This window comes from Toxorhynchites rutilus, chromosome 2 (genome assembly GCF_029784135.1).
Source record: "Toxorhynchites rutilus septentrionalis strain SRP chromosome 2, ASM2978413v1, whole genome shotgun sequence".
Classification (NCBI taxonomy): domain Eukaryota; kingdom Metazoa; phylum Arthropoda; class Insecta; order Diptera; family Culicidae; genus Toxorhynchites; species Toxorhynchites rutilus.
Window position 1 is genome coordinate 309,148,686 of NC_073745.1, and position 16,040 is coordinate 309,164,725.

At 39.3% G+C, this 16,040-nt stretch overlaps 1 protein-coding gene across 11 annotated transcripts in view; it reads left to right on the plus strand.

Moving 5' to 3' along the window:
• Nucleotides 1-16,040, plus strand: part of LOC129771264 (protein phosphatase 1 regulatory subunit 12A-like) — a 173,892-nt gene that overhangs the window by 117,261 nt on the left and 40,591 nt on the right. For 10 of the 11 annotated variants that reach the window (XM_055774748.1, XM_055774737.1, XM_055774740.1 and 7 more), the window contains 4 exons: nucleotides 3,829-4,914; nucleotides 5,123-5,303; nucleotides 5,373-5,608; nucleotides 5,668-5,718. In XM_055774748.1, coding sequence (XP_055630723.1) covers nucleotides 3,829-4,914; nucleotides 5,123-5,303; nucleotides 5,373-5,608; nucleotides 5,668-5,718 — 1,554 coding nt within the window. The remainder of the gene's footprint in view (nucleotides 1-3,828; nucleotides 4,915-5,122; nucleotides 5,304-5,372; nucleotides 5,609-5,667; nucleotides 5,719-16,040) is intronic. The other variant, XM_055774746.1, reaches the window with a different exon arrangement.

Consider the following 16,040-nt stretch of genomic DNA (forward strand, 5'->3'; position numbering starts at 1 on the left):
GGCTTGCAATTTTCTTAGATGGGGGCTTGGTAGGATGAGCGGATTCGTCCCCAGAAGAATTATCTTCCTTATGAGGGACTCGTTTATGTTTTTCCCAGATCTTGTATGGGATTCATTATCGAAGATCTCCATCTCTAGAGATCCTCCACTATTCTCCATTTTACAAAAATTTCTGTCTTATTTCTAATTTATTATCGATTTTAACAATAATCTAAAAAAAATAGCAAGACAAAAAAAATTATAATAATAATATTAAACAATGAACAAATGAATTGAATAATAATATTAATAATAAATATGTGTACCTTAATATATAAGTTGTTCCAATAATGCGCTCTACTGCCCTAATCAGGGAGACACAGGGTCTACGCGCTACGGAGACAACACAATTGCGCAAGAATAGCTTACGCAGCCACGTGACAATGAATCCCGTTTGCGATAGTCACGCGATGGCGATCCCGTTATGCCGACTCAGTTCAACTGCCGCAATCCGGCTCGCTGCAAGAGCGTTGCTTCCTTTGTTCCTTTGTTCCACTTCACAAAAGGTCAGGTCGAAAGCGGACAGCAATGACCTTCACTCGTACACTATTCACTCGTACCAATAGCCGAATAGCAAAAGTGGCAACGCACAATACCGACACTGAACTTTACTCCTCAAGAGTTGGATAGCGAATGGACTTACAATGAAATGAGAGATGTAGTTCTACGTCAAAAAGATATAGGTTGTGTCAAGTAGACGACCACTTTGTTGATCTAGGGCTGAAATGAGTTTAATCAATACACTTTTTTTTCCAAATCATTTTTTTGTAATGCTTATACAAAATTTCAACTTAATGCTATGTTTAGTAGAATTCGACCGAATACTCGCGGTATACTCGAGGTTAAAAGGACAACAATTTTTGTGTGACAGGACAGGTTAGAGATGAGCATAAGAGGTACCGTTGTCTCAACCGAGGGTTGCCACACGCACTGAAGCATTGTGCATGATGACCAGTGATAGCATCCGGTGTTGATTCACTCATGATTCATTCTTGGTCTCGCGAGAACGAAAAACAAGCAGGTCATAAGTCGGAAATTGTTTCCCTGTGTCAATGCACGGACTGCACTGAGTATGCATCGCGAACGTTCTCGTTCTTCTTTATTTTATTTGCACATTGAAGTTAAATCAAAACTCAACACTCTCGTTGGTTGGCTGAACTCACACAGAGCTCTTTATTTTATATAACAGGTCCCAGGAACGAACCGCATTTCATGTAGTGCCTTATTCAGACTAGCTTAATTTAGAGTGCAATATGATACATTCATTTATTCGTCTATATTCTAATTCAGCCATTCCATGCCAAACCGATATAGTGGTTCTCAGATTTCTATGAATAGTGGTTTTCTTTATTGCAATATATTAGACCCTTTTTTATTTTTTCGTTAGGGTAACCATTTCCATTTTAGGGTGGTCCGAAATATCAACTTTTTCACTTTTTCTCAAAAATGACTATCTAAAAATTCATAACTTTTGAACCTTTGAACCGATTTAGATGATCGGCATATGCCAATGAGCTTCTATTAAAAAAATATTGAACTTGCAAAAAAGATGGATTTTATTTTCGTAATTATTGATTGTAGTCATTTTTTATTGTTTTCATGGCTTTGGACTAGAGGGCGCTTTATTTCTTATATTTTTCTTGAAAGCTGAGGATTTTTACATAACATATCTTGATATCAGAGATGCTATTTTTCTCTTTTTTGAGGTATGATTTTCCAAAATTAACCGGTGGTCCGAAAAATCATTTTCCCCTTTTTATCCAAAAGTGACGTTTTTCGAAAATTCATAACTTTTTGAACTACTGAACCGATTCAGATGAACAACATATCAAATTGAAGCTAAATGCTATGAGCTAAACTTCTTTGAAAAAATATTGCACGTGCAGGAAAATTTTATTCTGGTCGCACAGTTCTAGTCTAGTCACATAGGAATATTGAACGAAGACTTAAAACATGTTAAATTTGAAAAATCATATCTCAAAAACGAAAGAAAAAGCATATGTTATGATATCGGCATATGTTATGTAAAAAATCCTCAGCATCGAGTCACGAACGATTTCAAATGCCTGCTTGATCAATGCAGTCCGTGACGTTTGATAGAAGACACCAAAGTCATCATTAATTGTGTCATGACCACGAACAGATTGATTATTCATACACCCAAAATTAATTTTTAGATGCACATGTTTTGGCATCTAGATTTATTACATCAACCCCTTCACGTATAACGTCGAACCACACTCGTGGCGATCAGACTGTGCCAGAACGTAAAACATCGAACATCACTCATGGATTTTTTCGGACAAATCAGCGTGCGTTCATTGGTCTTGGGGTTATGCGAGACTGCTTCGAACGTAAGTAATATACACACTCCCAGCAGAGTATCGAAACGATGTACTCGTGTTTGAGCCGTTTGGAAATTAAATCGTACGGCAAGAGGTTAAATGAGTCTAAAAATAACAAAAAATGCGCTACTCTCCAATAGTACTATATGTATGCTATTTCAATATAAGATCAATTTGAGTAACTAAAACTGTAAAAGTGAACTTTACCGAAAGTATTTTTTTCCAATATATATATATTTTTATTAGGACTCGCGGTTATTCGCGGTTAGTATTACGATATGTTCTCGTAATTGAGATGTTGCAGTCTCCAATGCTATGTATGTGTGACCGACACGGGATACTTCCTATTGGGATGCAAATAACCATTAATCAGCAACGCCCCCTAGTCTGTACCCTATATCTAGCGTGGTGCGTCTCTCTCGACTCGAGGAATCCAGTGTTGAATGGTCACTAGCCGGCAGTTGATCGAATTGAATCGAGTCTGCTCCAAAAAAACCGCCAGAATATCAGAAAAGGCAACACAAAGTCATTTTTCTTGATGACAATGCCCCGCCACACCGAGCAAGAACGGCCAGGGGAACGGTTGAGCAATTGATTTCAACTAACGCATGTGGCTTGTTCACAAGGTTTGGCTGTTTCCGATTACCATTTGTTTTCATAGGTGGGATACACACTCGCTGAACAGCGCTTTAATTTTGATTGAAGTATGTGAGAATGCCTCGATGACTGGTTCTGCATATAAAACAAAGAATTTTTTGCAAGAAATTTATGGGTTCCCGAACAGATGGGAAAAATTTGCAGTTCCAATGGCCATTACTTTGAAAAAATTGTTTCAAACGTATATTTTCAATGACAAATTCCGGTTTCACGTTTATAGACCGGGTACCTTATTTGCAGGAAATGAGGTAGGATCATTTTTGAATGACGGTACATAAATGAAAATGGATTTGTAGGCCTTGACGCCAAGCTGATATACGCAAAAATCGATGTTTCTTCATGAATAGTGTAGAAATGAGAAATAGTGACGGCGATTTGATTTGTTTCACAAAGATGAATACGGGGTTGGGATGGTTTGTTTTTTTTCTCATATTGTTTAAAGATTTTTTTTAACATTTTTATGCCTCCCATATATTGTTGTGGTTGAGTCGATGGAATTTGTATTTCGCCAATGTAGGTGAGATAATTTGAACAGCTACCGGCTCTTCTTTTTCGGAGGAACAATTCACTAAATACCTACTCAATACAAAATATTTTGCCCGTTTTCTAGTATACAAAATTCCATCTGCGTTCAATATAGCTATCAGCCGCAAACAAAACACAAACGATCATCCTTCACCAAACATCTGTAGGGTAAACGAGATATAAAGGAAGTCACCCTCTTCACACCCCCACACATACACACGCACATAACATTTGGCTTTTTCATACGAATCCCTTCTAACAGAGCGACCCAGCTGCCACCACCTCATCCGCAGTCACCGCTACAACAAACACAACCCGGAGTCGCACAATCGCATCCCCATCAGCTCCCATCAACGATCGGGTACCGTCGGTGGATGCCAGCGGCGATAGTAGCGCTACAACTGAGGTAAGCCCAATCACAAACACTACCGGAAGCAGGAAAACCCCAACCTCGGCAGCAACGGCTGGTAGTCCAAGTATCTGTGATCAACAGGTATCTGCCAGCTTCACGATCAGTCCTCCTCCCTCCAGTAGCATGTCCACCACTGCCACTATCAAGCCTCTCCGGGGTGATGGTGGGGGCGGTGGTGGTGGCGAAGGTGGAGGAGGCGGCGACTGTACTTCGAAGAATAAGGATGGCAGCAAAATTAGCGTTTCATACACAATCGCCACGCCGAGGCTTAGCAGCAGTAATACTATGACCAGTCACAGCAGCAGTAGCTGTGAAGCCGTCCCCCCGACTGCCAAAGAAATTGATAAAGAAGATATACCGACGGTAACGGCCACCTTCAGCGTGCCCAGCGCCGCCACCACGAATAACAACAATCCTAACAGTAGTAACAATAATTTTAACAAAAAGACTGATACCGACGAGTTAACGAAAACGAAGCCAACGATAGGCGACTACTCGATTAGCAGTACACCAGCTTCCTCCGCCTCTGTGACCGCTACTATTCGGACCCCGAGCAGCGTGTACAGCGCTGGCAAACGGTCGCTGTTCGATATAGACAACGCGAACTCGCTCACGCTAGCGGAGAAACTACGCCAGGAGGCTAACAAATACGCTGAAAGTGACAAGGAAAACTTCATCAGCTCGAAGGTTTCAACGACCGGAACTGCTACCACCGCGGCGAACAGTAGCAGCGGTCTGCCGACGGCCGAAGCGCCCGCAACGATCAAAAGTGATATTACCGCCTCGAATATAACACCGGCAGCCGCCAGCGAAGGCACAGTATCGCTGCGTAAGGATACTAGTGCGCCTTCGTCTCCACTGCACCATCAACAGCAACAGTCGACCCTAGCCGAACGGAGGCCCTCGTGGCGGATGAAGGTAGACCATGGAGCCAAGGTAAGTAGCCGTTGCTGGTTGTGTGTATTTGGTGGGTTGCATGGGCTTGCGCGTGCCATATCGCTTGGTTTGCAGCTATTATTGGATTCAACGGAATTGAAAGGGTTCCCCAAAATTGAATCAACGAAAAAGTTTCTGGTGTTTAGCGAAATAGTCGTTATTAGTGTTAGTAAATCAACAATAACATTTTATTTCCTCATTGCAATAGTTCAAACTGGAGGACGCCACCGCCGCACCCGTCAGCACATCCGCGACGATTACCACCAACACCAGCAACGCCGTCACTGCCCTGGATTCTGCAAACAATCGGCAGCAGCAGAATAGTGATTTCAACTCGGTATCTTCAGTGGCGCAACGCAGACACAACGGTGATAGCAGCAACCTAACGGGTAGGGTAGCCTTTTAAAAATTTTCTCCGATGGCCATCATTCCTATCAATTTCTTCCGTATTTCCAAAGCACCCCGTCCAGCGTCAGCCCCGGAGATTGGTTCTTCAGCCGACATTAGTAGCAGTCAGCCCCAGCAGAACGATGCCAGTTTGCATCTGCGGAGGCCACTGAAAACCAGCGAGGAGAACAAAGAGAATGACAAGGAAAACGAAAACCGCAGCAGTGCCCAGGCAACGCAGGCGGTTATCCAGAGAAGGAGGCGTCCGAAGCGGCGCTCCACCGGTGTGGTGCACGTCGACATGGAGGTAGTGCGACTGTGTTGGGTTTGTCATTTTGTGGTTATCATTTTTTTCTCGTATTCTAGGATATTGATCCCGAGCGACAAGATTCTCCTGTCGATGGCGAAGAGAAGGAGGTAAGTTGAAATGTATTCATTGTTTTTTTTCTTATTTCACGTGTACAATGAAAGCAATGATGAACGAAATGTAATGTTATAGTATAGAAGAAACATACGTAAGACTATCCCGTCCAGAGGGCAGTGATTTTGAATTACTCAAGGTGAAGGTGGAAGGAAGCCACAAATGGCTGCCACAATGGCGCTCACTTTTTTCATTCCTCTCCCACACCACTCGCCTAAAAATACACAATAGCAATATCACAGAGATGCGCACAGTCCAGAGTTAACAAATTGCGATTTTTCGCGAGAGTATACGAGTGTTAAAGCTCTCCAACATGAATATGTAAAAAAATACAATCAAAGAAGCAAAATATTAAGGGGGGTGTTGGAAAAGTCGATATTTTCCGGTTCACTAACGTATATTGTCAGTCGTTAAAAAATCCCTAAAACATAAATAAACTGGTTACATAAATTCACATCATTGATAACAATACACATTTCCGACATTGCATTTTCTACATTACACATTCTATAACCATTGCGTTATTATCACACAAGCTGACTCGGCAACTTCGTTCCGCTCAAAATTTATTTTTTGTTATCAACACCTCCCAACATTCACGTTTTCTTACTTACGATCATGGATCCAATCGCAGAACTGTTCATTGATTCATCTTCTAATTGACTTTTTACAATTTACTTTTAATATAAATTTCCTAGGACTTCTACCAAAACTCGTCATTATAATATCAGATTATTTTCAGACAAAATACTCGTTCTAGACTTTTCAACCACTTGCAAATAACATATTTCTCTGTTCAATCGTATAATTGTTTGATACAGAAAATATGATAGAATGAATAAAGCCCTAAATCGGATAATTTCTTCTTAGAGTTTTGCTCTTGATAAGAGCAAATTTCCGGCGATCCATTTTTATTTATATAGATAGAGGAAGATATAGGAGTGCGTTTTATCACTTTAAAATTCATTTCCACTTTCGAACAAAAATCAATTTCGTTGGCGTGATTTTCGGTTTCACAACGTTTTCCGAAAATTTTCAATTGTCATGTTTGGTTGAAATATGTGTAATATTTTTATGGGACCCCGTCTCCATTCCAGAGGAGGGAGGGGTGTCATACCATCATAGAAACATTTCTCGTATCCAAAAACCCTCACATCCCAAATTTGGTTCCTTTTGCTTGATTGATTCTCGAGTTATGCGAGTGTCAAACCACTATAGGAACATTTGTTACCCCTTATATAATTATAATTCATTGATTCTCGAGTTCTGCAGCATCCCCCCTGAGGGAGGGGGGAGGAGTGTCAAACCACCACTGAAACATTTATCGATCCCTAAAAACTTGTTGTGCCAAGTTTGATTCTATTTGCTTGATTTGTTCTCGAGTTATTCAGCCCCTATCTACTTCAGAGAGAGGGGAGGATTGTCAAACTACCATAGAAATAACAACTGCCCTCTAAATCCACCACATGCAAAATTTGGTTCCGTTTGCTAGATTAGTTCTTGAGTTATGCAAAAATTTATGATTCATTTGTATGACAGTTTCTCCATCCCTTAGAGAGGGAGGAGGAGTGTCTATACTAGGGTGACAATGAATGTATCGGGAAAATCGACCCTAAAATTTTAAAAAGTTACCCTATACAAAATGTTCACCACCTCGAAGAAACACCCTATGCAAAATATCAGCTCAATCGGACCAAAGGAGAGTGGCGCAAAACAGTCAAAGTTTGAGTTTTTTGAAAATCGAAAAATCAACCAAGGGGGGAGTAAAAGAAATCGGGGTTTTCGAAAAAAATGCAATTGTAAGACATTTGGCACTAACAATTTTTTTTTTAAAACCCCGATTTTCGTTTTTTTTTCTCAACTCAAATTTTAACGTCTGCAATACTAATAAATGAAGTTCGAATGAGCTAATATTTTGCATAGGGTATATTATCATGCAAATCAACTTTTAGCAACAAGTTCCGAAAGAAAAATCGAGATATTTATTTTTATTGGCACTTAAAACCATACGTTTCGTCTCGTACTCCGAAAAAAAAGTCCCAGAGTGTCGATTTTTGACAAAAAAAATTTCGAAATGATATTAGACCTCGACGTTTCATGCAATTTTAAGACATTTGGAATCAAAAAAAAAATTCGAAAACCCCGATTGGGTGATTTTTCGATTTTCAAAAAACTCAAACTTTGACCGCTTTGCACCACTCTCCCTTAAGTTCGATTGAGCTGATATTTGGCATAGGGTGTTTTTTCGAGGTGGTGAACATTTTGTATAGGGTAACTTTTTGAAATTTTAGGGTCGATTTTCCCCATACATTCATTGGCACCCTAATGTGCATGCATGCGATGAAATTTTGTAAGAGAATTGAGCTCGTTTCGCACTAATCGTGGTGCATCTTTTTTCATGCCCGAAACCTCAACTAAAATATAACGAACGATCTGATGAGAGATATTTAGTTCACGGAATAGCTCTTTCAAAACTTAAATGGCGATTTCCGAGCACCATTTCTTTTACTTGGTCGATGTTTTCATCAGCTAAAGAGGTGGATAGTCGTCCTTGATGTGACAAAACGTTTATCTCTTCTTACTCGTTTTTGAATGCGATATACCATTCATATACCCGTTTATTTGCAGCAACATTTTCAACGTTTCGGCATAATACATTTTGTTTGCAACTCAAAATTTTACACAATATCAATCACAATTACCAATAAAATTATTCATATCAAACATCGCCGAGCAAAAAAATAGTACAAACTTGTTCTTGTTGTAGTGATGCAGAAAACATCACTGTTGTTGTTGTAGTGATGCAGAAAACAAACTAAATCACAGACCGCGCTCAAACTTTAAATTAAGACCACTGCCAGTAGCCCCAAATTAAAAAAGAAAAATGTTCAGCGGAAAGATGTAGATGTAGATGTAGAAGACAGAATGTAAATCTGCCTGCTGTAGCAAGATTTCATAGAACCATTTCAAAAGATCATACCAATGGACTTCGTAGTCTTACAACCGATTCTCAGGAAGCACTTGGTATAATGATGGATACACACTTCCCACACCCAAAATTGATTTTTAGCTCATGTTTTGTCATCCCAATTTATGACATTAAATGAGACATAACATAACAAAAAATGTCATGACTCACAAATACTGGTAAGCATTGTATAATATACATGGTACAGCAATATAATAGCGAATTCGTTTTTGTTCAGTTTCAACCCCAGTGCCAGACGGCGCCAGTGGTTGTATGGTTAGCGTAACAGCCTCACAATCCGATCGGCCTGGGTTCAATCCCAGCTGGCGTCGTTGGGATTTTCTGAGGCGAAAAATCTCTGGTTACGTCTTCCTTCGGAGCGGAAGTAAAAGAAGTTGGCCCGGCTCATGAGTTGTTGAGTCTGATAGGTAGGAACAGGTGGAGTCGCCTCCCTGATGTCGGTGATTGGCACTAAAGTGGCGGAAATAGGCCGACGAAAAATAAGCGAAGATAAAAAAAAAAACCCCAGTGCCGCACTAACTGCTGTCAAAACGTTTTTTTATTCACTCAGTTTCGCACTCAGTGTCACACTAGTTCGTCCCGAAAGCTGTTAGTTTCGCATTGAGATGTTTCACGAGTTGGCACTCGGGTTCACCAATACAGGTATACTGAACTGTCAAGTTCCGAGTATCGTTTTGGAAAATCTAAAAATAAAGACTATGAAAATGGAAAACATGCTGCTTTTGCTTTTGTATTATTGGAATCGTAATCCAATTCGGATTCTGATTTTGAAGAGTATATTCGAGTAGACGGCATTAAGCTACGTGTGCTCTCATTGGGAGGCGAAAATAATGATGGATATTTAGGTGGAATAAACGTGCTTTCAAAATCAAAATAATGAATGAAAATTTACTTTAACATATCGAATATTTATTTTATGTGATGAAATAAGAGTTTTTTTCCGATATCGCAGAAACATATTGAACGAAACTGTGTCTAATGACGATTTTATTTTATAATAGTAATTATTTGTGGAACAAATAGGAAATGCATCGACAAATGGTTAAGTGAGTGTCAGAACTACATGTGTTAGGTAATCAAACAATATGAAATAAAAATTCAAACTTTTATATTTCTACACTGCACTTGGTCCTTCTGATCTGATGGAGAATAATTTACCTCCAAAGCACTAATATCGCCACCAGACGTCGACACTGTACATTTGTCGTCGCAAATATAAACAAATCAGACTATATAACGCACACCAACAAACCACCGCATTCGTGAAACTGAAAACGTTTTTTTTTTATTACAGAGTCAGTTTGGCACTGACTCAGTTTTAAAAACGAATTCGCTATAAGATTAATACGAGCGAGCGAAACAAAAGACAAATAAGCTTTCCGCATGTTTTGCCACATACACGGCCCAGACCGAAATATATATTGTTCTCCTTCATGCGCTCCTTTTTTACTCTTAGAAAACACCTCCCAACTTCATTTTATAATCAGGTGCAATATTATCACGTATTTGCTGAACAACTTCTTAAGCACCATTAGCCATGTGGATAGCGTGGTCGTGTAAATTAGCTTTACATTCCATCCGGCCTAGGTTCGATCCCCATTGACGCCGTATGGACTTTTTTTTTGGCACAATCTCAAATGAAATGAGAAAAGAAAACAGAAAGAGATGTCTGCACGCATACATACAAACCATTTTAACGCTTTCAAAATAGCTCATTATTTGCGCATTTGACTCAACAGCACACTAAATGGCATCATTTCTGCCAAAGATGACATGTTTTCTGCCAACGCTAGTTTGGGTGCAGGCTCAATATAAATGACTTCTTAAAACACACAGGGTCTTCGGAACAGCTCAATACACTCCAAATTAGAGACGAGATTAAAGCTAAAGAAAAAGTGAGGATTATTTTTACGAAGTCGAGGATTCAATGAGCAGTTGATTATTTACAGCCTTTTCAATCTCCAGGACTAGATGGTATTTATCCAGTTACAAAAAAGCAAGGATATGATACTAGACTAAATTCCTAGTAAATAGCGAGAAGTCCGGGTTATATTCATTCCTACGGCCAGAGAGCGTGCAATGGCGACTCTCAAAGCATTTAGTCCAATCATTTTAACATCTGTCATTTTGTCACTGTCACATTGTTACTGAAAAAATGACTACAACTCGGTAAATAATGTGAGCTTCGCAAAATTCTTCCAATGGCATATTCATCGATTTTCTTCAATCTCTAGATTAGAATGTCCCCTTAACAGATCTTTTACACGACTTAATCTTTTTGGGGTTATTTTCAAGGTGTTTCGTTTATAGTACCTTTGTCATCACCCGACGAATGATGGTTTTCAGCCACTTAAGAGCTCGAGGATTGTCCGCGTAAACACGATCTTCTGCGTAGTATCCCACAAGAAAATGTTCAGCGGTGTCAATTCGCATAACTTCGGTGAACCTCGGCAAGATCACAGACAGAACATTATGCCGACTGTGTGGCTCACGAAATAATTATTTTTGTGGAAAACTCTAACAAATCCTGCAGATTGTTCGGTTGCCAAACTATTCATAGTTTATGCAAAATCTGAAACCAAACTAATCACTAGCTTGGTGACATCCGAGTTTGGCATCGAAATGGTTAGCACATATTTTACATTTACATTTTACAGATTCTAAATGGCAACATTTGCCAGTTTCGCTTAGTGAAAATGTTCGCGCAAAATGACGCGCGACACTCCAAACAGGTGTACCAAATTTGCCGTGAGCACTTTGTGTCTAGATTGAGTCGTAACATTCCCCGATTTCTGTATGTCATGACCACCATCATCTTCGTCATTAGCTCAACCAGTAACAAAGCCACCGAACACCACAGCCGTGCGTATTATTTCACTTAACACCTAATCTGAGTCCGAATTGGTGGAGTCTAAATTTAGAACGTTCTTCCCGCTCATCGCTTTCCGTTTTCTTTCCGAGAATCAGAAAATGGAAAGCATGACCATTTTTCACTATAATTGCCAGCTTACCCTTCGCCGCGGTCTTTGGCTCGGCTGTGCGTTTCTTGCGAAAATGGGAAAATAGGAAAATCCACCTTGCGGCGGCTTCCTGTTTGTGTTTACATTGAGCTCTCAATTCGAATCGGGTGAATTAGGGTTTGTTTTTCCGAGCGGCTCCGTCTCAGTAAATCACGCACCACCAGGTTTTGCTCAGCGCGTCGGAAAGCAACGCACATTTGTTTGCTTGGGCTTGCTTGCGGTAGGTGGAGGAACAGAAAACAACAAAACAAAAAAACAGGAAGTGGGTTATATCTATGGTATAACCGCAAGGGTGACGTAGGACTATCGTTGATTTAGAGATCATTTGTTTGAAGTTGAATCTAAATCCATTCTGAATGAATGAATAAATGAATATTTGGGGGACTTCGAAAACGAGAGCGGTACGTTGGAGGCACAAGGTTTTATGCATCCAATATAGGATACGAAAATCCTTGTTCTGAAGAATAATCTTCAGAAGCTAACCTGCTAACTGTACTTGATTGACAAATCACAAACCCAAATGTATTATATGGATATTTTATGGATAGAAAACATTAAAATAAACTCTTTCACATGAATGTATTTTTAAATTCCCAGAGGAACTGGCAGATTATTTTCAGTAACGATTAGATATTTCCACATTTTCCTCGATACTGGAAGCCCACCAGTGGTTAATACTAATTCGATAACCACCTGTTAATAGTACTTGATTGAAAAATATTTGGTCACAGTGTTACATGGATAGAAAACATTAAAATAAACTATTTCACATGAATGTATTTTTAAATTCCCAGAGGAACTGGCAGATTATTTTCAGTAACGATTAGATATTTCCACATTTTCCTCGATACTGGAAGCCCACCAGTGGTTAATACTAATTCGATAACCACCTGTTAATAGTACTTGATTGAAAAATATTTGGTCACAGTGTTACATGAATAGAAAACATTCAAATAAACTCTTTCACATGAATGTATTTTTAAATTCCCAGAGGAACTGGCAGATTATTTTCCAGCAATGATTAGATCTTTACGGAACTTTCTCGATGCTGAATGGCATCCAAACGGAAAGAATTCTGCGCGTGTATGTGTCGATCCTTCGCCGTCCACCTCCTCCAGCACGTTAGGCAACGATGTTGTCTTGTCGATGTCCTCACGAAAAATGAATGTGTCTCACCACCAGAATATCGCTTAAGTATGCTTTTTGTGTGTGATTGAATCGAGAGAAGGTGTGGTTTACGATGGCAATTTGGAAGGCAAACTAGAGGGGAATGAACTCTCTGAGCTCGGAACTTTCGGCGACTGAGCAATAATCGATTGCGGGCGCATACAATATTGGATACGGAAATATCCTGCTGATGGGGAAGAATAATCTTCAGAAGCTATCCTGTTAATTGCGATTGATTGAAAAATCACAAAACCAAATGTATTTGGTCACAGTGTTACATGGATAGAAAACATTCAAATAAACTCTTTCACATGAATGTATTTTTAAATTCCCAGAGCAACTGGCAGATTATTTTCAGTAACGATTAGATATTTCCACATTTTCCTCGATACTGGAAGCCCACCAGTGGTTGATACTAATTCGATAACCACCTGTTAATAGCACTTGATTAAACCATATTTGGTCACAGTGTTACATGGATAGAAAACATTCAAATAAACTCTTTCACATGAATGTATTTTTAAATTCCCAGAGGAACTGGCAGATTATTTTCAGTAACGATTAGATATTTCCACATTTTCCTCGATACTGGAAGCCCACCAGTGGTTAATACAAACTCGATAACCACCTGTTAATAGTTCTTGACTGATAGAAAACTGGATAGAAAACATTCAAATAAACTGTTTCACATGAATGTATTTTTAAATTCCCAGAGGAACTGGCAGATTATTTTCCAGCAATGATTAGATCTTTACGGAACTTTCTCGATGCTGAATGGCATCCAAACGGAAAGAATTCCGCGCGTATATGTGTGTGTAGCGATGTCTTCCCGGGGAACCGTTTGTGGCATCACTCTCCTCCTGATGGATTCTCTTCTGGCCTAGAGTGCACAAACAGGCTCTTGGTGACACCGTTCATCCGCGCTTTCATGATAAATGAAGAGCTTCACGACAACAGCGACAACATGCTCCAATCGCTGTTCAATTAGAACTGAGTGGATTTCCGAGCGGCGCTCGCTTTTATACCGATTGGTGATTTCAATAGCCTATTTTGAAAGCAATTTTAAGACTATTGAAACAAGTTTTTGGATCAGAAAGTATAGAACGCGTAGACATTTTATCTTTCGAATGAAGTGTTTATCGTATCATTTCGTTCAGTTGTTCAGGAGCTATTAACGCTCAAAATCTCGGTCTCCGGCGTAACGCTTTCGTTTTCGAAACTTTGGTTTTACACCCCGGTATAGAAATGAAAGACGTAGTCCTACGTCAAAACTCCGTTCAAGGATAAGGTGTGCGTGGAACATACCGATGTTGACACTTGTTGAATGGTACAGGAAGTTCAATTCCGTATTATTTTCCATAGGAATTGTTCAAATCGTGTTGATCTAAAAATATGAATTGAATTGAGAATCCTCTGATTCTTGTCAATTATTTATTTATTCTAGTCAATGATTATTCTAATTGACGTGACAAGTGAATACAAATCTGGCTCTTCATATATCTGACTTCAATCCACACTTTTATTTCCCCCTGGCACGAATTGCTTTACCTGCGTAAATAATCTTATTTTTACGTCCATATAAAGAGAATCGAAAACTTGAGTTCTGAGTAGTAGTTACACCACGCTATTCTATATGTGTATATAATTTTCGTGTACGATACAATAAACCACTTTAAACTCAACATCGATACATACATATGTGATACACGAGAGAGAGAAACGAATTCATTTTGAGGGGAGTCTAGAGGCGAATGAACTGCAAAGTTTAAAGCCTCTCTAATACAAATAAGGAAGTAAGGAGGGGAGTCACTTCAAAATGCAATGTAGCCCATTTGACGGGAAAGAATGGAATGAAATAGTCGAGTCGTAGAGGGAGATGGCGACTAAACGCCCGACTGACTATTTAGTCATGTTGACGGAGAAACTGCGTGAAAAGTCATTTCAAATTGAATACGGAGGGGAATTTCTTCATGGGTCGCTGACTATCCTCAGTTGAATAAGACTATGCCAAGCCATGATCACTATACCTTTTCTACCGTTTCTACCGCGTAGACAGAATATAAGTTCTGTTTTTTTTTATTTTATTTTTTCATTTGGGTGCCCATTCCCATTTCAGGTTGCTCCAAAAAATTATGCTTTTCCCTTTTCCACAAATGACTTTTTTCAAAATTTTATAACATTTAAACTAGATGATCGACAAATCAAATTAGAGCCAATGTCTAAAAAAAGATACTTGCGAAATAATGAATTTTGTTTGTATTTGTTTTTTTAAGTTCACGTAGTTTCGGGACCAAGGGCGCTATATTTCTTATATTGTTTTTAAAGCCAAGGTTTACACAGACTTATAATTTTCAACAACTTTTCCAAATACATCATTATGGTAAAAATATATGTTTAGGAGTTATGTTGAGAACATTTGAAGCCATGTCGGTTAATACAAAACATAGCGATAATGTTTTTCAACGTAACTTCTAAACATATAGTTTTACCATAATGATGTATTTGGAAAAATTGTTGAAAATTATAAGTAAATTCGTAAAATTCCATAAACATAGCGATATAACAAGATACTAAATTAGAAATATTTTTTTTTATATATTAGGCTGTCAAAAAAGTCCTGCGGTAATTTTTTTGAATTTTCATTTGTTCATAAAATTAGTTACAATAATCTGTTTTAAGTCAAATATGCGCCGTTTTGTTCGATGACTTGTTCCCAACGAGATGCCAACTTCATAATACCCCTGTTATAGAAGCTCGCTTCCTTATTGGCAAAAAACTCGGATAGCCAATTTTCACAGGCCTCTTTTGTGGCTAACTTCTGACTACCTAGCTCGTTCGCCATGGACAAAAACAGGTGGTAGTCACTTGGTGCAAGGTCCGGACTATACGGCGGATGCAAAAGAACCTCCCATCCGAGCTCCCGGAGCTTCTGGCGCGTCACCAAAGAAGTGTGTGGCCTGGCGTTGTCCTGATGGAAGACAATGCGACCTCTGTTTATCAAAGATGGCCTCTTCTTCATCAGTGCTACCTTCAAGCGGTCCAGTTGTTGGCAGTACAGGTCCGAATTGAGCGTTTGGCCATAGGGAAGCAGCTCATAATAGATTATTCCTTGACAATCCCACCAAACACAGCAGAACCTTCC